Source organism: Pteropus medius, unplaced genomic scaffold (assembly GCF_902729225.1).
Source record: "Pteropus medius unplaced genomic scaffold, Ma_sr-lr_union100, whole genome shotgun sequence".
Classification (NCBI taxonomy): Eukaryota; Metazoa; Chordata; class Mammalia; order Chiroptera; family Pteropodidae; genus Pteropus; species Pteropus medius.
In genome coordinates this window covers 14,816,531-14,842,943 of record NW_024354500.1, presented here as the reverse complement: position 1 = coordinate 14,842,943, position 26,413 = coordinate 14,816,531, and the positions used below count along the sequence as shown (strand labels likewise).

At 36.4% G+C, this 26,413-nt stretch overlaps 1 protein-coding gene across 2 annotated transcripts; it reads right to left on the bottom strand.

Moving 5' to 3' along the window:
- Positions 1 to 411: 411 nt before the first annotated feature.
- Positions 412 to 26,413, bottom strand: HMGN3 (high mobility group nucleosomal binding domain 3). 2 transcript variants are annotated; one of them, XM_039853042.1, is made up of 6 exons: positions 26,239 to 26,413; positions 11,841 to 11,891; positions 5,510 to 5,539; positions 2,704 to 2,754; positions 1,436 to 1,549; positions 412 to 897 (listed from the first exon to the last, which is right to left on the bottom strand). In XM_039853042.1, the coding sequence occupies exons 1-6, from the start codon at positions 26,251 to 26,253 to the stop codon at positions 859 to 861; spliced, it is 300 nt and encodes a 99-aa protein (XP_039708976.1). In that variant the 5' UTR covers positions 26,254 to 26,413; the 3' UTR covers positions 412 to 858. The 2 variants fall into 2 exon arrangements, with proteins under 2 accessions (XP_039708976.1, XP_039708977.1); XM_039853043.1 differs by having other exon boundaries at positions 1,477 to 1,549.

Genomic DNA, 26,413 nt, shown 5'->3' with positions numbered 1-26,413 from the left:
GAAGTCCTCAATGAATGGGAAAGTATTTTAGTACAAATGTGATTCTGTACTATTTTGAAAGTGGGAAATTCTCAAGGATGAGTTTATGTTTTTTCACTAGTTCTGGTTTAGTGGAACACTATCTATTTATTAGGACGTCAACAAAAGTGGTGTTTTATTAAGTTTTATATATGGTAATCATTGCCGGCCACTTCTGACATAAAGTGTATTAGATGTAATTCTTCTACACTGGCACGCTCAGATGATTTTATTAAAATAATAACATTTTTAAGTGCCAGAAAATTAAGAAACAATCCTGTTTAACTTACTAGAGATACCATCATGGCACAGACTGTAGATATTCTTTACATCTTCTACGACAATAAAATGAAGCACTGCCTAAATGTAGTAAAAACACTACAAAGAGGTAAGTATTTTGCAGGCAAGAAAACCTTTTATTTTAAACCACAAATAGTCAGCAGGTGGCCACAACTATCCATGTTTCATTAAAATCACATAACCCTAGGTACAAAAGCACCACTGATTATTGCTCTAGAAAAACTGCGTGGAAAAATTCAAATATGCACAGTAAAAACACCACAGTATGCACAGGACTAAATTTTTAAAGCAAATGCATGGAATGCTGAATCAATTTTACACAGAGCTTCCAATATTAAATTGATATTTATTTTACTTAAGGACAATGGAAATTTCCAAAAAAGCACAACTACGAGAAGGTAAAATGTCCATCCTTATATATTTTTGTATGCCAACTAGTAGAGTCCTAAAAAATTAGCATTTACAAAATACTTGGTAAAAATAGCTTTTAAAAGTTGTCCCAAGAGGTACATAAAATCAACCCCAATTTTTCATGACAATTCATTCTCCCTCGTTATCTACAGATTCAGTTTTCTGTGCCTGGAAAAAAAAAGAAAAAAAAAAAGATATAGTTACTATTAAAACTACTATAAGCCAAAGAAAAGTCCACCCCACCAACACACACACTTTTGAACATCTGTTTTTTAGCAGAAATACCACAAAACCTGTTTCAACTCTAGGTGTAAAACAGACAAGGCAGGAATATATTACGCAAACACTTTGCTGCATTTATTGCTTTCTGCTTTTCAAACGACCACAGAAGCTTTACCTGCAAGCTCCCACTGTTCATAATAAAAAACACCACACTACTATCTGATTCTAGTCACTGCAAACATGCAGAATTTTCTACTGTACCCTTAACTCTCACTGTTTCAATCTGCCCCTTTACTGACAGTGTGCTGGGTAGGGTACCTCTGGAGGTTGAGACATTAACAGATGAGCGAGAGATGTGGATCTGCAATAACATTACAGGCAATGAAAAGAGACATTATGAACGTGCTATCACCGGCTGAAGAAGGATCGAGCAATTTCTTTTAAGACACTGATTCAATCAGTGGGAGGTATTTATGCAAAGTACCTCTTCAGCTTTAGTTTCACCATTTTCAGATGGTGTAGTACCTTCCTTTTCAGCTTCCTGCTTTTCCTCCTTCTTCCCTTTAGCACCTTTGTTAATCTTTGTTCCAGGTTCTTTCTAACAGAGGATCAAAAGCACAGACAGACAGTATGTTAGACATGGTGAGACATTAGCTAAAATCCGTCAGCCTAGGATCAAACACAAGGTAAAGCAGAACCATGGCCAACGTGGTGGCTTTTAGGGGAAAACGGGGTGGTTTTGCTGGGTATCAACTGAGTTACAATGAATCACTATGAAAATCTAAATCTAACAGGCAGCTTAGAAAGTCCACTGGACCTTCCCTTCTGGGAAAACATGGTGGTTCCCTTCATTTATTTGTTCAGTGGACCTTCCTCTCTCGGTGGCGTGAGAAGTGGTTCTGCTGTGAAGAGAACAGCAGCAGCCACTGGCGAAGGACGAGGCAGAAGCTGGAGAAGAAACCAGTGAGTGAAACACCTCAGGTGAGACATGGGCTTGAGACTAGAAAGCTGAGAAAAAGCTTGAAAATGAAGGCCTAGCTCTTGATTTTGAGACCAAGCCACAGAAGCGAGCTTTGCTTCAGAGACACCTTCTTATACCGTAATACATATGGTTTCAAACAATTCACAAGGGACAATGCTCTGAAGGGCAGAGTGGAGAAAAGCTATTTTTAATAAGTTTCTTAATAACTCTGTGCTTTAGTTTCCTCATCTGCTAAATGGGATATTTATACCCACTCCAGTAAGGTTGACATATGGGTTAAATGAGAAAAGCAATTAGAACAAGGTCTGGCATAGCAAAGGGCCATATAAATGTCTGTTGGTATTAACTGCTAGTATTAATTATTATGTGATTATTATTAATCAGACTGGACTGCTAAGACCAGTGATATGAAGTCAAAAGCCCTTTTCTCAACTCCTCGAGCTGCTGGCAGCCATGCTGCCCAGGCCCAGGCTCATCTCTTGTGAGCGTCGTGTGGATGGCATGTTCATGAGGCAGCTACCAAACTCCCCTTGGACATGAAGCTTCTCAGAGCAATGTGCTCTTTCTTCAATTTATTGACCAAAACACATTCCTGGTAAAGCTTAAAATGTGCTTTCTGCCTCTTGAGAAAGCCTGTAGCAGTGCTGTTTTCTCCTCAGTACACTTAGCCTGAATCATTAAATGTGATCTTCCTTGGACGACTTTTGGATATGGAATTATAATTTATTCATTGTTTAAAAAACCAAAGTGGGGGTAGGAGCACCTCTTACCTTAGCAGATGTTTTTCTTGGTTTAGGTTCAGGTTTTGGTGGAGCGGGTTTCTGCAAAGATAAATTAAATTATACAAATACTGAGACAACCCTCAGCACCATAAAAAGAACGAAGACTACAAAAGACAATTGTCCATTTTGACTATGATCTTGTTCATTAAAAAAAACCAAACAAACATTTTGCTCTGTTTTCAGCATGAGGTAACAACAGCATAAAGATCTCTGCATTTCATAATTACTTTCATTCTGGGTTCTCAGGTGAACAGCAGATGTGATTAAAAGCTGACTATTTATTCTCTAGTCCAGAATAGCTCTATGGAACAGGTTTAAGTTTCCATCTCCAAAGTCTCTGTTCTTCCTTTTTATCACAGCACAGTGGGAAGAAGAATGACTCAGGTCCTCGGCCAAATGGCTCAATGAATTCGGTCACAGTAGCCTTCCCAATAGTCCAGAAATCACAGCATAATCACAGGAAAGCCTATCTGAGAATGAAGACTGCCGCTGGAGAACTATTTCAAAATCATCTCCAAATCCTTCCACCTCTGATGTAGATTTCAAGTTTGTAGCCGAGCACCTTCCTACTTTCCTCATCTCCATGCCAGTTCAAGGTGACTGGAATCTCTTGCACACCCAGGCACTGACTCCATACATTTTAACCTCATTTGTCCCTAGAGCTTTTAATTAAGAACATGATTATAACGATGAAATGTCCATTTTAAGCTCTCAAGGTTTAAGATTTTTCACAGATATTAGGCAAAGAGCCCAGTAGGCAACTATTTTTCTGTTGCTCTTTATGGTTCTCCTTCCTGTTCCCGTGAGCAGGGCCTACCTGTTCTATGGCCATGGTCCTTTAAACACAGGGCTTTGGACCTGGCCTGCTTCCCAGGGCCCCGAGACTGGGTAGCACATGAGGATGCTGCAGGGAAGAAAACCAGTTCAAACCTCTGGTTTTCTATAGCTATTTTAGGGCAAGTATTTCTCTTATGCAGCTAGAAAAAAATTAGTGTACCTCACTCTAAGCAGTAGGGGGGAATGGTTTTTAAATAGAAAACACTGGCCAGGGTCTCCCCCTGTGGAGAAAAATACATGTTCCTTTCAATGCCTCTAGGTGGTTCAGGTTCACATTCAATCTGGCCCTTTCTATCAAAAGCATAAAGTAAAATTGTAGATGGTTCAATTCCAGAAGATTGGCTGTTAGACATGGCCTTTCGAATTAAAAAAAAAGAAAATTGAGCTTGAAAAGTAAGGAATGTTTTTATGAATCTTCTTACCACCCTAAATCTGCAAGCTGTTCCCCAAATACAGCAGCCTGCATGACTCCTAATATTTTAGGATTTAAAAAATTTTATTTCAAACTTTGATATACTGTTAACAAACTTGTTTTGTCCATTTTCAGCAAATGATTTCCTTTTATATTATTTTCTGTAAGACAGCTCTTTCCCCCTGACTAAGCATTCAAGTGTTTTTATGGGAGAGGAAGTGATGAGGTTTCACAGTCTGTAATCCTGCTGCCCTCTGAGGAGACTCCATGTCAGCACCATGGGCAACGATCTCAGTGGAAGGTACTTATATTGCTGGTTCCTGGTGCTCAGGTAAAGCCTTGTTTTAAATTTCAGTTTTTAATTTACTTATAAAATCTACTTCCTGAATGAGCTGGAGATCCATGGACTACAATGGCTTTCCGTATAATCTATAGTTAAGCCTAAAAAGAGTTAAAAGGTAACTTCTGAACCATGGTGAGAGTTATTATTTGACAAAGCACACCATCTTTGAGGGGTTTTGGCAGAATCTGGATTAACTATGTACACATACAACCGTAATTCCTACCTCTTCACCTTCCTGGTGACTCTGATATCGCTTCCTTAGGTTGGGACTCACATGAAACACTGACTCACTCAACTCAAACTCAGTTATACTTCTGAACTTGTAACTGGTCCTAATACCCATTTCTGTTTTGATTCCCTAACCTCTGCAAAGCATGGGTGTCGGCTGAGGATGAAATCCAGGCTTCCCTGTAGGCCAAATTGGCTTGCAGCTCCTATACTATCTAGTATGGAGATACATGCTGTTAGCTAAGAGGTCATTGTCTTTCCCCCTACATCTCAGTGGGCAGCGTGGGCTGCAGGTATTTTAATGAAAATCTTCCACCAAAGAGCCAGGCTGACCTGTCTTGGCAGAACAGGCGGTGGACCACCAAAGGGCAGCAGATAGGAGCACAAGAACCAGCAAGGACCACGGAGTGGTGAGAAGAGCTGGAGCACACTCACAGCTGAGGCTTGGCCACACTTGCTCATCCCCAGCTTTAATGATCTAACCCTTATCTCTTCCCTGGGCCTGGCCCACAGAGGGAGACTCCAAGTGGCAAAGTGGAATCATTACTTTTTTAAAGATTCTCTAATTCAGAAATGAGGCTAAAGCGTATGGAGTCAGAATACTTCCAGAACATTTGGACTAAAGAATGAGTCATGCACAGAGAATAAGAGTTCTTGTCCACTTTCGCACATCCTATGTATTGAACTGAAAGGCTACGATTTTGCTTAAAGTACTTCTTTTCTTTCAGGGATCTAGTTCCAATATCAAACGACTTCCTGTGATTTATATTCTTGGTAATGGGGCTGGCCACTGTTTTTCACCAACACATCTGACGAAGGGAATCACTTGGCAACAATGGTCGAATTTACTAAAGATCGTGACCATGATTTCCAAAATGCAAACAAAAACTCAAAGGAAACACTATCTTAATCTCCCTTCTGCTGCTTTGCTCTGGACAAAGGAAGTAACACCAAACGGGTCCTAAAATACTCACCGCTGACAATCTGGCAGACCGTCTTGTGGGCTACAAAGGAAACAGAAAGTATATGTCTATATATTGTTGATGATTATACACAAATTGATTTTTAAAAATTCATTAATATCTTACTGTGTTGAAAGAATGCAATGTATGACTCCCATCACCCTCTCCAGGTTGAGCACAGTGAAACATACCCCAAATAACCCTCGGACCCTAACCAAGAGAGAAGTGTTTCTAAAGAGGTGTAGGCACACTGTTGAAAGAAATGGCCTCTCCCATTTAAGGGAATTAAGGGTGTGGCGAGAAAGGAAAGGAAAGGAAGATTGATTTAGGCTCTGACCCAAACCATTATCTCTACCCGAGATTGACAGCAGGAGTACTGAGGTGCTATTTAAAAACTAGTCTCCACTCTTGTTCCTCACAAATGGAACCAAAGCTTGTAAGTTAATACAAGAGACTTATATAACTACATAGAAACCAAAACATCAGGAGTTCTCTGCCTTGTTAAAATAGAGAATAACTACAAATCTTAAAGGCAGTTAAAGAGAAAGCTTTCCTTTTATCTGTAACAAAAATAAACATTTATTTATCTACTAATTGCATATGTTTAAGATTTACATAGAGTAAAAAGTTCGCTAATATTTTCTTTTAATTTGGAAGTTTAGAAAATTTAGAGAGAAACTGTGTTGAGATTGATGTTTTTCAGGAAATCTTTTCTGCAATGATGGTGCAAGTTAGCAAATGAGATGGCAAAGAAAATTTAAAATAGCAAAACTCTTCCAGGCATTTTGGAAATAAGCATACAGAATGGATATTCTACTTACTTTCAGTAAAAGATGGCTCCCCAAGGGATTTCATATTCTATAAGTACAACTTTCTTTAAAAGTGTTTCAGAAGTAAATACTCCATATTTTTTTGTTTTATTCACTGCTTTATCTCTAGTAGAATATGGTGCCACCTAACATACAGTACTCAATAATATTTGCTTAAAAAAATGAACTCAAGCTTTTCTCTTATTCGCTGCTTTATACAGACTTTGCTTCATTACAATAGCTTAAATAATTGTTCAAAAGGGGCAGCAAAAATGATCAGTAGAAGCCCATGTCAAGAGTGCAAGGAATCATGAAATTGTTGAAGCTGTGCTTAGGTCAGTCTAGGTCATCTGGTCAGGCCAAACTGGAAGAAATATTTCTTGCCATCTCCACATCTAAGAAATTTCTTGCTGAAAATAACCACAGGAAGCTAAACTCATCTTTCTTTAAACCACAGAAGGAAATGAAAGGCCTTCATGAATAATTTTAACCCTGGGGTCTCAAGGAAAGATCAGAGCTGGACTTAAGGCCAGCTAGCAGAATGTGCCAAGCCTGGGAGACTATGCAGATTAAATGGTGGCTGTGATGTATCACTGCGTAGGGTAAGAGGACGTATCGCTCGACATACAGTAGGGAAAGAGTGCCTGTATCAGATGCTCCACAGGAAATACCATGGTGTCTGTAAGGATTATCATGATGATGAACTCACGAGTCACTGGGAACCATAACTCAAATTCTGTGATGCTTTTCCCAGGATGGTCAATTGCATAAATTAGATATCACTGAAGAAAAGGCAACATTATCAGTTAACTTGGGCAGTAAGTGGGTACTTGTGCTTCTTCAATATGCTTTCTGAGCATGGAGGAGCAATGGAACACCTGCCAATAACCAGAGATCACAGCTTGGATGCTTCTGTGTGGCCTCAAGAACTATCCACAAATAAAGCACAGCCAGAGTGAGAGTGCTCAGAAAGATCTTCTCCAAGATGAAAAATGGCAGATTCTATGCTAAAGAGGGGTGAGCAAACTTTATCAAAATCCCTCTCCATTTGGTGTCAACCTACATGTACCATGTTGGCCTTATCTTACTGTTCATCTCATCTATACCGCACGGGACCTTTCTTACCTTTCTATAGCTCCAATGCCTAGTGGGGCCCCTCAATAAATGTGGAGATGAACAGAATGAGCAAGTACTAGAAACATATATAGCAAGTGTGAACTTAGTGGAGGTGCTAAGGCCACTACCTCATTTTATTGCACTTGATGACCACATTAACATCAACGGCAAAGCAAGATCCTCCATGGGCACAAAGATTACAACTCGCTGAAGGTTCCAGTGATGGTTAGCATTTTTATTTTTAGCAATAAAGTCTTTTTAAATTGTCTTTTTAAATGGCATTTACATTGCTTTTTTAGACATAATGCTATTGAACACTTAATAGACAGCAGTATAGTGTAAATGTAACTATTACATGCATGGAAAATCAAAAAAATTCATATGACTCGCTTTATTGCAATCGTTGCTTTACTGTGCTGGTCTGGAACCAAACCTGCAATATCTCCAAGGTAAGCCTCACTTACTATACAGTTTGGGGCCTGAAAAAGGGCCAGAATATGCTAACCATTACTCATAACTACCTCCCTATCAGCCAACTAGCTGCCCTGAAGAAACTTTGAAGCGAGGCCAAATCATGTGAAAAACTCCCCAGCTCCTATGCTCTTGCTCCTCTCCTCCCCATGAGAACATCCTAACATACTAAAGAAGCAGGGTGATGTCAGAGAGCCCTTTAGGATTTCTAGAGAGACATTCCAACCAAAGCACTGCCCTGCAAGGGCCTGAAAACTGTTCTAATTCAAAGGACACACTATCTTTTTATAATTCAGGTCACATACAAGAGTTTCAACATAAAAACCTAGGAAATTAATGCAAAAACAAAGTCTGCCTCTCTAGGCTGTCTAAACCAAATAGTCCCTAAAAAGCACATCTTTTACTGTAAACTCATTTTATGACTTCCTGCCCACAATTTACCCGCTCTTCTTTCTATGTCATAGATGTATAAAAATTTTTTAAAAAAATTTTCCTTTCTGGTAACTTTCATAAGAGATTTTCTTTTTCGCTGCAAATAGCAGAGGTTGAGAAAAACCTTTCACTCAGTTAGCAGTACTGGTAATGCATGTAAGTGTGTACACCTTCCTGGAAAGTTCCATCAGCTTTCACAGTCTTAAAATCTATTAATGATCGGACTATATTTATTAGATATAAAATAGACTAGACAGTTTTTTCCTCTTTGAAACACTAGAATTTGAGATATTATTTTGAGACTCAGGCTGTTGGGGAAGAACTATTATGAAAATAAACATAATAATTTTTCTTGATTTTCTTGACTTTGTTTTTGCATTAATTTCCTAGGTTTTTATGTTGACTGTGAAATCCTCAGGAAAAGTTGCCAAAAAATGGTTTCAGGGAAGGAAGGAAGGCTTTTAGAATGACAGGTCACCAAGATAGTTTCAGAAACAATGTGAGGGTTTATCACTGTGGTATACAGGTGGCTGGACACAATGGAATTATTCGGTAAGCATTTATTGATTAGCTGATCATTCTGTAGGTTGGAGAAAATTCTGATGAAGGTTACTCTGGAAGACATAAAGTCTTTTGCTTTTATGTTCTTGAGGCAAGAGCAACATGAAAGTCTAATTTTGCTATGACAAAGTTCAGTAAGATAGGGATAGCTAGATTCAAGTAGAATCACTGGACTTTGCTGAGTACAGCTTGAAGCGTATGGGTCATTCCACTGGAATTTGGAAGTATGTTTATTTTTATGAGATTTCCTAATGCTCCCGAGCCTGACCATATACTTCTAAATAAAACCCAAAATTCAAGTTGCTTTCAATTCTCAAAAACAAACAAGGAACTAAATAGAAATGATCTTCTGTGCAAAACTTGGAAATAGGGAAAGATGTATATCAGAGCTTTGGTGGGGAATGGAGAAGACAGAGAAAAAGCACTAGATAATTGGATTTTTATTATTACCATAAAAAAGGGCATGAGGACAGGATTTCGAATCAGGAGATTCAGGTATCTTTCCTGGTTTTGCAATTTTCAAGTTGTGACATGTAGGGAAAATTATGTATTTCCTTGAGAACATTGCATCAGTAAAAATGAAGATAACATCTGCCTATTATCGAAAACAGCATTTCTCTGACATTGGCTATTCCCTTTCCTTGCTTTATTTTTCTTTATAGTATATATCTAATTATTTTATTTCACTCTCTCTCCCCCCACTAAAATGGAAGCTCTGTGAAGGCAAAGATTTTTGCTTCTTTTGTTCACTGCAGAACCTAGAACACTGCTTGCTCAACATATTTCTGTCAAGGAATAAATCTGTTTTGCCCTCATTTTAGGGTTACTGTAAGGATCGGATAAAATAATGAACATGAAAGGGCTTTGTAGACTGCTGCACGTGATGATTGTAATATATTATTTTGGCCATTTATTGTCCAAATACTAAACTCTGCATTACGTCCTTCAAATATCACAGCAGGGATAGAGATTTTCAAAAGAGGATCCCCTTTGTGATATCCATTCTACAGTCAAGGCTGTACATTCTAAATGACATAATTAGAAAATTCAATCAATTCAATGTGAAGAGGATCAATCAATATATAGTCTGACAGTTCTTTGCCTAAACTACCAGCTAACAGACAGACCTTTTCATTTTTCGAACACTGTTTGATGTCCTGAAGACATATCATGGGTTTTAATCTGGTTTTGATTTAAATGACACGTGGGGTCTTGTCTAGGAAAGATTTTTGTTAGCAATAATATAATACATCTAATAATAATAGAATATTAAAACAATAATATTTTTAAAAAGGCATATAGGCATACCTCTCAGACCGCTTCAATAAAGCAAATACCTCGATAGAGTGAGTTATGCAAATTTCTGGTCTCCCAGTCCATATAAAAGTTATGTTTACAATATACTGCAGTTTATTGTGTGCAATAACTTTATGCTTATAAAAACAATGCACATATCTTAATTAAAAAATACTTTATTGCTAAAAAGTGCTAACCACCATCTGAGTCTTCAGCGGCTGTCACAAACCTTTAGTTTGTAAAAAATGCAAGATCTGTGAAGCACAATAAAGTGAAACAAAATACAACAAGGTATACCTGTAATATAAATAATAAAAACTCTGGGCCTAAAAGACAACTCTATAAGCAAAATCCTTTTACATATGTTCTAACCAGCTTGATTGCTTTTAGTGTAAAAGGATTGGAAAGACTAATCCAAGATCTATTATGTGCAATAGTTCCTAGGTTTTCTGACTGACATATCAATTTAAATAGCATTCCCTGAGGAGAAACCCAAATGCATTTCATGGCCAAATCTAAAAACATTAAGGTTCGTTACACTTAGTCAACTGTCCTACAAATTATATTTTTCCATTTTCAAGAAAATTCAAACATTTATCTTTTTTTTTGGTTGGTTCTAGCATTTGCTTCTAGCATTTGTTTAGTGACTTGACTCTGGATCACAAACTTTACCTCCTAAACTGTTAGACACTGAATGCCAGGTAAACCAACGGTGGAGATTCGGTTATATGTAGTTTTATTTGTTTTGCTTTTAAATGATTTCTTTATAGATTCTGTTAAAGGTTTTGCATTTGGCAGAATGACTTTCTTGTACAAATCTTGTGTAGGGGTTTTGCTATCATGAATTATTAACAATAAGAATCACCCAATCAAAGAAATCTGTAACTAGATGTTTTTGTCTCTCATGACCCTTTTTAGTTTATAAGTTCAACGATAAAAGCTGTAGTTTTCAACACACTGCAAACTCTGTGCAAAAGTGAATGGCTGTCATCACAGTTACCATCTTACTTGCTACTTTTTCAGCCACCTTGTTTTAGACATTCATGATTACCACGGAGGGTCAAATGCAAGCGTCTCTTCCAAGTTCCTAGCTTTTTAGATGTTTCTGTATTTTAATACAGAGCTTCTTTTAGTTATTGCCTAATTAATTACCCTAAGCCCCAAGAATTTTTCTGATTTAAAAAACCAACTTTAATATTTTGACACCTTGTGTATCCTTCCAGAGTTTTTGATTTTAGAGATGACTCTTAGGCAAATATTCAGAACCTAAAAAGTAATTTATAATTCACTCACTGGAGCAGAGAATTTATTAAATCAACAGTCTTTTATTTCCTTGCCATGAAAGGCAGACTTTGTTCTTCTTGATGAATTTACCTATTATCTCGCTTTCTGCCCAGAAGGAATTCTTAGTATCCACTTTAACAGACAGCAGGATTGTCAGGTAGAAACACAAACAACATAGTAAGTGGAAAACGCCTCATCAGTGAACCCAAGTGAAATATACCTAGGCCAAGGGAGATTACACAGTGGTACTTTTATCTCTGGTTTATGTAGTCTCAACAATCTTGTATAGGAATAATATTTGATCAGATGCAGACAATCATAACAATAGTAAAAATTCCATTTAAATAAATACAAGATGTCAAAGACACACTTACCTCCTGCTTGGTTACTTTGGATCCATCCTTGCCCTCTGTATTCTCTGGAGACTATAAAGAAAATATTTTGGTGAATTGTACTTAAAATTAGAAAACATACTCTATATGGAGTTTTTTTAAAAAGCTATTTAATTCTCTGCATCACAGAAACAAACAGATATTTTGTGGGAAAAATTGTAAGAGGATACATTTTTACACACACACACACACACTGCATTTATCTGGATAATTGCTCTCATCTTAACCAGGAGTGGTGCAAGAACTTAAGTGAGTTCCTATTCTCAGTGTACATTCACCTTAAGCAATTTTCATTCTTTGATGATTTTATCATAGTTAAAGAACAGGGACCTAGCAATCAGTGGCAGGGTGCCTGGGATCCACCCGCATGTTCCAGTCGTTTTGTTTCTCTGAGATGAGGGTAGGATGCCAGGAAAGCCCAAGCCAAGTGCAAAAACATATTTTCATCCCATACTTGCCTAGCTTTGACTTCTAGCTCACTTCTCGATGCAACTTGACATATTTATCACGGGTTACTATTTTTCCATTATCAACTCCACACCTCTGCCACACTCCCAACCTCACAGGAGAGCTAAACACCCTGCCACCCCAGCTGATGTGTTTCTTGATTTTGATCCAGCCCCTGGGCAGCACCTGCCTATGCTTGTGACAGCTCAAACCTAACTCCTTTATAGGCTGCATACAATGGAAAAATAGATTTATGACACACCAATTACCTCAATATATTTTTATTGACTAAAGACAATAATTTTAAAACAAACTAATTAGAAAATTAAACTATTTACACAGGATATGAATAGAGTTCCCATGAGGAAAAAATACAAAGCAAACTGATACTTGGCTCAATGTTTGGCTTAGCAAAATAAAACACGCAGTTAATTTTTTTTTAATTACTAATTTTGAAAATAAAAGTAGGTTAATTGAAATAAGAAAAACTTGAAAAATAAACACTAGACCAGTGACAGTAGAAAAAATAATAAATTGTAACAGACTACTGAGAAATTAGCCCAGAAGGGAACAAGGAGCAATAAAGAAATGAATAATGTGAAAGAGAGGTCAGGAGACTCAGTGGTTAATTGAGAAGCTCGACATATACCTAATAGTCATTTCTCAAGCAGAGAACAGAGGTCTTAGTAGAAAGGCAAAGACATAAGCTGAGAATCTTCCCAAATTGAAATCCTGAGTTTCCAAATTGAAAGCTCACCCCAAGCTCACACAAACTGGAAATAAAAATAAAGAAATATAATGAAAAAATACTACAATAAAAGGAAAATGAGAAAAATATTATTAGAGTTAAAAGGTGGATTATCTATAAAGAATTACTTATCAGCAACTACAAAGGTAAAAACATATGGAGTAATGTTCAAAGAGTTGAGGAAAACTGTCAACCTCGAATTCTATATACCCAGTTGTCATTCAAGAATGAAGGCAAAATACTGCAAAGACATTTTAGAATAAAAATATTAAGAGTTTATTATCAAGAGAGCCTTTCTTTCAATAAGGACCTATTACTAAAGGATCAAATTTAGCAATAAAAAATGAATTCAGATGGAAGAAATATATGAGAAATGTATAAAATATGTTGGTAAGTCTATTACCTGTAGATAATAATACTTATTTTTTGTGTGTTTAAATTTTAAAGTTTCAATAGAAACTCTAGACAAGTGCTGTCCTATAGAAATATAAGATGTAATTCTAGATTTTCTTACAGCCACATTAAAAAAGTATAAAGAAATAGAAATTAATTTTTGTAATATTTTATTTAACCGAATACACAAAATTTTATCATTTCAACATGTAATCAATATACAAATTATAATATCTTGCAAATTTTGTACTAATTCTTCAAAATCTGACATATATTTTACACTTCCAGCACATCTTCATTCAGATGCTAAGTTTTCACCAGGAATATCTGATCTGTATTTAGAGTACATAAAGTTTATAGTAGTTTTACTTATCTGGGTTGTTTCAAACATATTTAAAATTTCCAATAGCTGGATCTAATACCAGCTTTAAATTTGAATTGATTCAGAAGTTAACGGTCCTGGTTTTGCTCTGCAGGATGATACAGACAGAACAATTTTAGAGTTTGTTAAAATAAAATTGAAAGATAGAAATAGGATCTATAAACTTACAAATCAAGAGAAATGAAATTAAGGAAATTTTAGAAATAAATGACAGGGATGGAAAGAAAAAAAAAACAAAGGAAAACATATGATAAATAGAAACCACAAAATAAGTCATTAGAAAGAGTCCAAACACATACTTAAACAAATTATACTCATTCATTATAACGTCAAGTGACAGAAGAAAGAAAACAGAACAATATGTGTATATGAGTGTTTTCACAAATTTTAAAACATGTACAAATGAACATTATGGATTTATATATGACATATATATCATAAATACATAAAATCATGGACCAGAACGATACACACCAAATTCATGATAATGATTATCTCTAGAGAGGCTGAAAAGGGAATGGAACCAAGAGTGTGTTTCGAACTTGAACTTTATCTGTAACATTTTATTTATTAAAAAGATCTGAAGCAAATATGATAAAAATATTCAAATTTATGAATTGAGTGGCAGCTAAATAGAAATGTTATTTTCTAGATTTTTCTGTATTTAAATTTTTTATACAAAAAATATTAGCAATATGGGGGAAGGGGGGAGAGACTAGAAGCAAAGCCCAGTTTAATAGTGCCATGTCTACTCCCTAACACAAAATCCGTGACTAGGTTTGCTCACAGTACTTTCCGTGTTTCTTAAATACTTATAAATCTGATTCATACACTGCCTCTCCACTTTCTGCTCAAGACATATAATTCATAATTGCTTCATCTGTGCTGATATGAAAGAGTTGGAGTTGGGCAAGATGGGAAACTAAGGGCCTACAAACACTGATTCAAAGCTCTCCCTTTTGCGCTGTAGGAGGAGAGTGGGGCAGAGGGAGCATGGATTCTTTCAGCAACTGATCAACTGTAATATTCCCTTTCTTTCTTTACACAAAGATGCCTGAGTCCTGCATCTGAGGACACTAAAGTGTACCGAAGGGGACACAACTATATTTTCCTTCAGACGACAATAGGACCAGCAGCCCTTATTAGAAAACCAAAAAAAGTAATTTGGAATTTTTATTCTATAGACCATCCATAAGGAATCAACAGGAAAAATCACCCAATTGCTGAGCTTCTCTTTTAATAAATGGCAGTTACCACCCTACAGAGGGCAGTGTGTGGGTCAAGAGCCCAATTTTCTCCCTACAAACTCAGGAAGGTATCAGAGAAAATGGGAAAATCCTATGCCCTTCAATGGTTGCTTGGGAACACTTCTAGAGGGCACTGGCCTGTGGATTTGTCACTGCAGAGCAAGGTATGGAAGGAAGCTGGGAAGTGTAAGGCCAGTATCTGCTGATGCCATGTTTCATAGCCACAAAGGAGAAGAAAAAGGAGGACTCAGGATTCTTAGCAACGAGTGCTGGACTTTTACATTAAAGTTCCAAAAAGTCCAAAAAGAATTTTCCTTCTAAGATTTTTAGTGACAAGGGCTATCACTTTATAATGTAAGTGAATTAGTTAAGAGCCTAGAAGATGTATGAAAATCAAGTTACCATCAGACAGCAGCCATAGAAAAAAATCTGGTCTCAAATTCTGGGTTATCTACGCTAATATGGAAAAGCTGGGAGTAGATATAACAGTGCAAATAAACAAACAATCACTTCTTTCAGTATGGGGAATGTGTTACTTTGGGGTGATTTTTCTCTAATTTTCTGGCCAATATTTTTAAATTATTATTTTTTATTATTTAAAATTTCTTTTAAAATTAATTTACATTTTTCTATTACAAATCTAAGGCTAGGGAAAAGAAACACAGAAAAACTATTCTGGGACCAAAAAAAAAAATCTAAATAACTCAACCAAAGAAAGACTGAAATGTGTCTGTAACTAAGTCTACCACTCTTCTGCTAAAATTAACATATAACTCTACTACTTAATTAACACAACCTTAATTTCCCTCCTCAAATGGGGGCCCTGTCCACAAAATTCTTATGAGATTTTCCAAATTAACAAGCAGTTCCCTTAAATTCAAATATGCCTATGACATATGAAATAGACACTAAAAATTTTATTCAAAGCCAGGCTAATGGCTTTGTTTAACATCGTTTAACCTTAGCCTGGCTGTTTTCCATTCATTCTGTAGGTGTATTTTAAGACCTTCCATTGCCTTTTTGCATTGCCGTTTTTTTAATGATTCAAGGATTTATTAAGTCATACACGCAAAACGTACTGCTAACTGCACACGCAAAAGATCAATGTAAAAACACTCCACAATTCTGCAATTGCCAATTTAAAAAATTTTGTTTTAGCAGTTAAAAGGTCTAACTTTGTATTTTTGTCAGTGGATAAGTTGTACAGAACTTCGTTAGCATGAGCATGAGGTTTGAGTATAGAGTCAACTCTCTGCCTTGCTTTTAAAAATAATTTTTAAAAATCCAACACTTAGAATTGAGCTATCACATGCAGAGGATTAATAATCAAATGAATATTAGATTTCTTTGCCACCTCCTCCTTTGCTTGTGTCTATTAATTCCATCAACTTCTATAAACCCAAATTGTTACTTATTAAGGTCATGTCAGGCTAGTATGTATTTTGTTGTTCAAGATAAAAGTACTGAGTAAGAACTCTGCTTTAAAAGACTTTGGATAAACTGAAAAAATCAGCAAATCTCTTTTTTTCTAAGAGATACTTTTAGGGAAAAATATCTCACATTGTATTCGGGTAAGTAAAGAAAAAGCCATGTTCAAGTATGTTTAATGAAATTTTATAAGCATAAATATACATAATTCAACAATGGGAGTTATCACTAATATAAAATAAATAATTTAAAATATTTTACACATCTCTTTGGTCTGAATTGCCTCTTTCATGAATTATCTTTTTCAGTGTTGTGGTTTCGTAAGGAATACTATCATGAAGGAAGTACCTGGATGAGGTCAGAAGCCTGCATTCCAGTCTGCCTCATATCTCACGTCCCTGGGCTAAAGTTTCTCAAGAGTAAAACTAAGAGGATGGACAGGAAGATCTCACTTACCTTACTTACATAGCTACTTGTATACTTATTAATTACACTGTGGAAGTGTCTGGTATATATTACAGGGATGTTAGGTACTGGGGTCTTAGAAAAGAATAGGAGAAAAGACCCAGAGGAATAATTATAATCATAATCTTAATAAACGTGTATATTGTATTATGTACAAAGCAATGATCTAAACGAGTCAATCCTCATCAAAATCCCATGAGGTTGGTAAAGTAGCATCGTATCCGTTTTATAAAAGAAGAATTGATTCCAGAGAGGTTAAGTAATTTGCCCAAGATTACTCAGCTGGTAATTTTGCTGATAAGTGGAAGGCTGGCTTAGAGTTCATTCTCTTAACCACTACACCACTCTAAGTGGTTTGTGTAAATTTTCCTAATTTCAAAACTGGGTGCAGATCTGGGATGCTACAAGTGCAAAGGGCTTCCAGTTGGGATATATTTTAATCTGTAGACTTAGCTAAGGAGCACATAATGTATAAATAGAGTGTTTCCTATTTCCCCTCATTTGTGAGCCTCATGGAATAACAATAAAAAATTCCCATTAAAAATACTATTTGTTGAGATGGACATAAATTTATTATTCTGGGGTTTTCTTTTTCTTTTTAAAATTATTTTATATTAGTTTCAGGTATACAGTACAATGGTTAGACATTTATATAATTTATGAAGTGATCTCCCTGATTACTCCAGTACCCATCTGGCTCCAAACACAACCATGACAATAATCCTGACTATATACCCTATCCTAGACTCTAAATCCCCGTGGCTGTTTTGTAACTGCTAACTTGTAGTTCTTCATCTCTATTCTAGGTTTTTAAATGGTCACATATACAGATGTAAGTATTTTTTTAACTCATTATGAAAACTAAATACAAAACACCAAGTCATTTTATAATTTTTATAGTGCTTTACATTTTTCAATGTACGTATGCATTGTTCTTGTATTTGATCCTCTCAATAGCACTGAGGTAAACAGGGGAGGTCTTAATACTCTCATTTCCCCAATAAGGAACACAGGTTCAAAGAGGTTAAGTGACTTTACTCTGGTAGAGTGGCAGAGCCTGCACTAAACAGGGCTCGTAAAGGGGTGTTACCTTTACCCAGAGCTGAATTAACTTCTAGCAAACGGTAAACATAGTTATGATGTTCCTTGTATTTTTACAAAACTAATCAGCTGGCTCTGATGTGATCGAAATGTGACCACTGTAAGGGGAAATAATAAACTTAAAAATTATATTGAGTTAAAGAAAAGCAATGAGAAGTAGACAGAAAGAATATAGTTTAAATATATATGGAACTTTAGAAGGAGTCTTTAAAACTTCACATTTGGATCACCTTAATCTTTGGTATGTTTATCTCCCGTATCCACCATACTCAATACACTACCCACAAAGCAGAATTTAACTAATTCTGTCCAGTATTGTAAAAAAACCATAGCTTCTATCTGCCTTCACCCCTGCAAAAAAGAAAAGCGAGAAAAGAAAAAGAAATTAAAAAAACAACACCTTTCAGAGTAGACTTTGTTTTTATCTTTGTATGGGGTCAAAATAATCAAGATATAATTTTTAAATAATATCACCGTGTATCTTTTAAAAATACCTTCTGTAATTAAAAATTAATCAACTAGTAATCCAGAACACTGAAATAAAAATCCATCTAGTCCTAGGTCCAATAGATTTTCCAAGCTCTAAAGATTTTATTCTTATTTGATGGATTCCAAAGACAAAAGCATTGGCTCATTTTTTAAATCCCATGCCTAAGAAACGGTGGCTTAATACTTACATTACAATTTCTCAATATACTGTATAATATTCAGGTGTATTTATATGCTCCTGGTTATAGGGGAGTATCCCTATTATTCTATATATAAAAAATTAACGAAGACAATGTATTTCAGAAATAGTAAATCCAGCAGCTCATGGTGGAATTTGAGAAAATATGAAGTCTTACTAGATACCCAGTACTCAGCGATTATCAATAGTTGGGTGAGGAAATTGTATAAATATACCTTGTATATGACCCTACAGTCCATCGGTTACTGAAATACCCGGAAGGCTCCATGATAATGTGTCTCTCTCAGAAGCAGAGACCTGAACCCTGAGGCCTGCCTTAGGGATTGATCACAGATAATAATGACTTGTTGAGTAACTTTCTCTGGCACTTAGAATCAATAGCATCAGCCAGTATCTTAATAAAGACACCATTTTAAACAAATGTTTAAAATGTTTAACACTCAAATGTTTACATAATTCTTGATTCTGCCTCATTTTGTTCATTGGGCACCTTTATTTAAATAAAAAATATATAAGGTTATTAGAAATAAGGTTATTAGAAATAAAGAGGATCACTTGATATCTGAGTTGCCAAAGGAAGTATTGTGGTGGAATGGTTAAGAGCAAAATTCCTGAGTAATAGAGGGCTAGGTTAGAATTCCTGCTTCTATCACTTCCTAGCTGTGTGACCCAGGGGAAATTCCTTTATCTCATCAAATTCCAATACTCTCACTGTGTATGAGAAAGGCCAAAGGCTTAATAGTTAAGAGCACAGGCTTTGGAGCCAGACTTCTAGGACTGCAATCCCAACTTGGCCATTCACTATCACTGGTGCCTTCTGCGAAATGGTAGTGTGAAGAGTACACACATAACTGAGCGTTTGGGTGGTTGGGAGGATTCAGTTTATTGATGCAAAGTGCTCAGAACAGTGCCTGTGTCATAGAAAGCCACCTAACTGTTATTTACTGTGGCTGTCAATATCATTGTCTGTGATAGGATAGCCTCATAGAACTGTTGTGAGAATAAAGTGAAATAAAATGAAATTACAACATAATACTTGCTATATATATTTCTAATAACTATACATATTTTTATTAACACAAAGATTCCTAATGAATATAAAGCACATAGCTCAGGTCTGGTACATCCAGGCATTCAATATATGGTAGCTATTTAAATTTTAATAGTAATAAATATATTTATATGTCATTACGGGTATGTTTCTTTTAAAATATTAAATTTTAGAACCAGTTTTGAAATTTAAAACTGTTTTCTCTATTTCCCTATTTCTGAATATGCATATGATTTACTTTATGTGTGACTAAATATTCATTTGCCTTGGGCATATCTAAATGGCCCTCTTCACATGTCCACAGACATAAGAATATCAGACTCAATAAAAATCTTGACTATGAACCAATATATAATTCAACTGAACCCTTCTAAGAAGACAATGAAATGTACAGTAAATAAGCAGTCAGTGAAAAAGGAATTCAACATTTTCATTTGGTTTGTTATCTTCAACACTGATTTTTAAATTACTCAGGAGACTAACATCATATTTCAACATACTAGATATTCTGAAGGCAGACAGCTTAAATGGTGTTTATTTCAGTCACCTTTTCCAAATTGTAACCTACAGGGAAGTGGAATATATTTAACTCTGGTATAAATAAAAGGAGTGTTTTAGGGAGAAAATATAGGAAAAGAGGATCACTTGATATCTGAGTTGCCAAAGGAATTTTAATGTTATATGGAAATATTTTTTAACTTTTTTTTTTCTGTAAGAAAAATCAACCATGTAAAAATGCACCAAATTAAAGCTTATGTTCTTTCAAAAGCACTACATTTCTTATTTGGTTGCTGAACATTTACTCCTAATCGTAGTTAATTAGACATCCAGGATAAGATATGCTTGCTCCCTATCGGCTGTGTGTGCCATTTGTCCTATAAAATAAAAGCTGATGCCTACTACGAGCCTATTATTTCACTGTAGTTTCTTAATAATTAAAATGATCATCATCACAATAATGAACATCCAATTGGCTGTTTTACACATGCCAGGCACTGTGCTAAGAACTTTTCACCGTTTCATTTAATTCTTCTAACAATGCTATGAGGTAGAACATAATTTTATCCTTATTTTACAGATGAGGAAACTGAGTATCAAAGAATTAAGAACTTAGAAGCTTAGGGAAAAGTGAAGTAAACTGCTCTAAATCATACAGCTAGCAAAGAGTAAAGCCAGACCAAACTGAACTATCTCCCCAAAGACCACATGAAATAATTATACTTTCTTCTCTTGAAAACAATTCATTTATGCACTCATTCAACAAATAGTTATAGTACCTGTGCTAGGTGCTATGGCGGGGTGGGGGGAAAAAGATGAGAGCCATCAAAGACTTCATGCTCATGTGGAATTAGAAGGATTACAACGTTAATTCAAATTTAAGTCATCAATCAAATAACGTGTGCCAATTTAGAAACATGGTACCAGACAACCACCGTTAAAACACAAGAGAGTGGTTAAAAGAAAAGGATCGGGACCAAGAAGTCACTGAATCTTTACTAGTGAGGGAGGATGGCTACTGTATACAATCTAATCTAAACTGTAGTAACAGGCCTTGAATTTAACTCCCTCATACTACAAAGAAAGCAAGACTTCACAGAAACACCAATGACAAATCATCTTTTAGTAATAAATTAGCACTGATTCTTTTAAGATTAAAAAAAAAGAAAAGCTATAACTCTCCAACCCTTTTAACCAAACAACTTTTTGTCAGTGTTTTGTCTTTGGACATTCGGTCTTGTCAAACCTTTAAATACGCCATAGCTCACAGCTTTTCTTGTGGCTTATTATCACTTGTCATGAATTATAAATACTTGTATATGTATATTACCGACCCTGTCAGACTGAAAGAACCTTAAAATAAGGGCATTTACTCATTCACTTTAAAAGAGATTGAAAAAAAAAAATCATTTACTTTTCCAAGGTGATGGTACCTTGCATGAAGGCGATGCTTAATAAATGTTTATTTAACATGGAGTGAGTGAGTGAATGAATAAAATGAACAACCCTGCCATTCTGGAGTTTTTACTCAAATATAAGGTCCATAGCAATATTAACTCAATTAAACTCAGTAAGCATTTATGGATAGCATACTACATGTCAGGCCCTTTCATATTCAGACAAGGAAACACAATGTGGCTAAGATGGCAATTCTCCCCAAATTGATTTATAGATTAATTCAATCCCTATCAAAATCATGGCAGTCATTTTTATAGACATTTATAAACTGATTCTAAAATTTATATGAAAATGTAAACGATATAATAGCTAAAACAGTTTTGAAAAAGAACAAAGTAGAGAACTGGCATTACCAGATTTCAGATCTTACTGTAAAACCATAGTAACCAAGATAATGTGGTATTAATGTAAGAATTGACATATAGATAATGGTACACAAATTAGAGCTCCCAAATAAACTTTTACATTTATGATGAACTGATTTTCAACAAAGCTACCCAGATAATTCAGTGCAAAAAGGATCGTCCTGTTCAACACTGGTGCTGGGACAATTGGATATTCACATGCCAAAGCCAAAAAAAAATTGCAAGCCTTTTTCTGTAATATGTGGTGCAAATATTTTTTCCCCAGTTTTTCATAAGTTTTTAAATTTTAAGTGTTTTTTCTTTTTCTTTTTTTTTTGCCATATTGACATTTTCACCTTCATGTAGTCAAATGTATCTTCATTTTCATTTATAGAGTCTGTCTCTGGTGTTATGACTTGTGATGTTCTTATGAAAGAATAATCAGAAATCTTGAATATTATTAGTTAAGCATCCCTTGTCCCAAGCCCAGCACTACTGGGCCATTCCATTTTAAGGAAAGAGATAAAACGTAATATTTCAAAACTAGAGGCAGACAGTCTTTTTTTCTTTAAACCTTTAAGTGTAAAGAAACACTAGTGTTTACATCCCAAATTCCTAGAAAAAAATGTCTCATTAGAGAATTTCTGATGTGACACACTAGACATTTCCAATAGTTCTAGTAATGAGGAACTGTAAAAATAAATGGAAGGATGTCAAAATGTGTTTGCTGTTGCTAATCATGCCAGATCTATTACTCTAGGCCTCACTGGCTGATGTCTCTTTGTAGAACACCAGATCATCACCTAACAACGTGACCACTGCAGGAATCTCTGGATGTCTGACCAGAACAGTCTAGAACTCAGTCATATATTATATTATCCCACCACCACTTGAGTCCATGCATATTATAATTTTCCCTGCTATTCCACTCACTATTAATGGGTGGTGGCACATAACCTACCACTCGTTAGGTAATACATATAAAAGAAACTCAACTTTATTTAACTCTCACAAACTCAGAGATTTAATGTTAACTGAAGAACACACTGTTGAGTGCAGTACTGTTTCAAAAAATACTACGGCAATTATAAAAAAAAAACATTTGGTTTAACGTAGCTATGACTAATACATACAAAGAGATAAAACTCACAAAGATATGACTAAGGAATGTCATAATGCTGTTGTACATTAACGTGGATATTATGGCCTCTAAATTGTAAGACTGAAGCCTGGTCATGTTAAGATACAATCAGAAGAGCTTTCAAATGCCTGATAACAGATAATGACTGTTTTTCTCTTTCTATATTTGAGTCCTACACACATTTTCAAGACAAGCTCATATTCAACCTTCTTTCCTTATCTATCCTACCGCTTTAAAATTTACACAATATATTCTAGAACACATATACAGGCTTAACATTATTCAATTATTTTGTATCTGCTACTTTGGCATTGAATTATATATGAGCTTCATGAGAGCAATTAAAACAATGCTAGGATTACAAATGTTTTTATTTTTAAAATTTTATTTATTATATTTTTATTCTAAATGTTTTATTATTAATGCTGCTTTTTACTCTGAAGAACAGCCTAAACAGGTGCTCATTAAATAACCTTTTTTGATTTCTGGGAAAAAAAAGTGAAAAAAGGGGCCAAGATGGCAAAAAGTATTGTGGGAGCACTTTTAACAACTATAATGTAGAATGGGCAGTCCTTTAGTCAAGAAAAATATTGTGGAGTGTTATGTAAATGTTTTAGCAGTTACCCCAGCTTTATAGATCTCCAAGAACTATGCATAGATTGTGTCCAGTTCATTTCTTTGCATCTAGGCAGGCTTTATCTAATGACAACGGTTTCCAATGTAAGTTCCAGTGAACTCAATGATTCCACAAGGCTACTCTAAGGTTTGACTGATGGATGGGATGGCCACAGTAGCCAAGTTCAATTTGTGGCTGCTCCTGTCCAGGCCTTTGGGCTCCAGGTATAAATGAAAAGCCTTCCTATTAATCAAGGAAAGGGTTTGCCATCTCTGATGAATACTCTGATGTCCTGAGGGATAACACATAGGTGCCTGTATACAGGTCCCCTAGTTCCAGGATGCCTGGCTAGCTTCTGTATGGGTGCTCCCTGTCTTCCAGAGAAATAAAATAATAATGAAAAGCCAGTTTTTCTAGTGCTCTTCTTTTCTTCCCTTCTACTTCCTTAAGAGAGGTGGACAGTGAGAGAAAGTAATGGTTTCACCAACTCTAGCTCTTGAACAACAAGGATTCTACCACATCAGGGCCCCTCATACATAAAGGGTTCAAGCACATCTAACTTACTGTTCATCTAAATTTGCTGATTCCCAGGAAAGGAGATGGCACCAACTTGATAACCTATTTCTTGATAATCAGTTTCTTTGACTCTACTAGAATTCCCAACCTCATCATTAAACCTCACATAAAATGCTGAAAATGGTGGCATCGTTTTAATATCCTCTATCTAATACAACAGGGCTGGAAAAGCAATACTTTCATAAAAATTAAGTTTAATAAATCTCAAGTATTGATACTTTTAATATGCCATCCATCTTCTAAGGCTGAGAGTCTCTCTGGATTTCCTACATTCTTACTGACCCACCCAGCATTAAATAAAGAAAATAAGTAAATAATGTTTGAAAGTAAGGACTTTGGCCCACAGCATCTAATTAAATCTTTGGTACTAGTTATTGTTTGGTGAGACATTGGATAATGTATGTCTTTAAACCCTAGTTCAATGGCAACAACACCTCTCAAGGTGTTCTGAGGATTAAATGAGATAAATGCAAGTCAAACTCTTCCCACAGTAAGAAGCGCATAGTATGTGCACAAATAAATTTAGATTTTTTAAAAAACGTTTTAATTATTGTTTTTTAAAAAGTGATGTAGAGACAAGTTTCCAACAAATTCTCAGTAATGACAGATAAGGCGAAAGCTCTTCTGTATTTTTAAAACCGCTTCAATATCTTTAAGTAATGCATTCACTTACACAAATTAGCCCACAGTGTTTAACTGATAAAGCACGGTATTTGTAAAGCGCTTCGAATTTAATACCCTCACTGGTTGACACTGCTGGAAACACTGGAGCAGGCAATGTGAGGGTGCAAAGCATTTTTTTAGAAACAGCTGCCACACATCGGTTTTCTCCGGGTGGAGGGAAAACTCCTCTTCCCTCCCTGGGACAATGACAAGTCGCAGCCGGACTCCAAGGGAAACAGGCGTCTCTGTACGAGACACTTAGTATTCTGGGACTGCGCGGAAGGGGACATAATAGTCCGCATGGAGCAGAACATAAGACTATTATGCCCCCACTTCCCTCTATGCACGGAGGGGTGCCGGAGAGCGCGGACCCCGTCTTCTCCGACTGCGTGTCGGTTTGGGTCGCGGGAGTGGAGCTGGTGGTCAGTGTCCTTGGCAGTCACTGTGGGCGCCCCAGGCGCCGTCAGTCTTGCACATTGCCAACTCCGCGGCTCCCACCGCGAACTGCTGGGCAGGTCCGGCCGCCACGGGCCCCGCCTGCGCCGTCCCAGCCTTGATTGACACTAGAGTTGGTACATACGGGTCTGCAGCGGAGGCGAGCAGGGGGGTGAGCGCTATTTTAAACATGGCTTTCCTTCTCCCTTAGCCTCAAAGCCATCGTCGCGCACCCAGCCGTGGGCACGACCCACATGGGAATAACCCCTACATCTGTCCGACTTATTTATCTTTTTTCAATCTCCCTATGCATGTACTTGTTTTCCTCCTCTCGCTGCTTTCCCTCCGCACTAATCAAAACCTGGCAGTTTGTAGAGGAAACTCCCCTCCTGGAAGGAGGAATGGAAAGAGCTTCTGCTTCTTGTTGGCGGTGGAAACCATTCCGGAGAGAATGAGTTCAATAAAAGGGGAGCCGCGACGCTGGTAAGAAAGTGACACTTAGAAATCGATAAGGACGAGGGAGGGAAAGAGGGAGAAATGTCTGCAACAAGCATCTGAAAACAAGCGTGGAGAGCAAAGAGATTCGCAATTTCCGAGTTACTACAGAGCGCATTCCGCGCAACCCCTTGCAATAACAGGATCTGCTGTAAGCACAATTTGAAGGCCTTTGAAAAAAAATTTTTTTTTGGTAAGACTTACCTTTCTTTTCGGCATAATGACTGTGTTCGTGCAGCTAAAAAGTAAAGCAACGGGCTGGAACTGCTGGCACCGCCGCTGAATGTTGCCGCCGCCGCTGCAGCTCCTCACGCGTGGGGCACGGCCTCTCCGACCTACACCTCCGCGGCTCCCTCCAGGGGCCCTCTACTCTGCCTTC

Excerpts from the sequence above, each read along its gene's own strand:
- HMGN3 (XM_039853042.1), bottom strand. Across the intron at positions 5,540-11,840 it reads CCAAAGTAACCAAGCAGGAG|CCCACAAGACGGTCTGCCAG; the intron begins GTAAGTGTGTCT and ends TTTCCTTTGTAG. Across the intron at positions 2,755-5,509 it reads GGTCTGCCAGATTGTCAGCG|AAACCCGCTCCACCAAAACC; the intron begins GTGAGTATTTTA and ends TTATCTTTGCAG.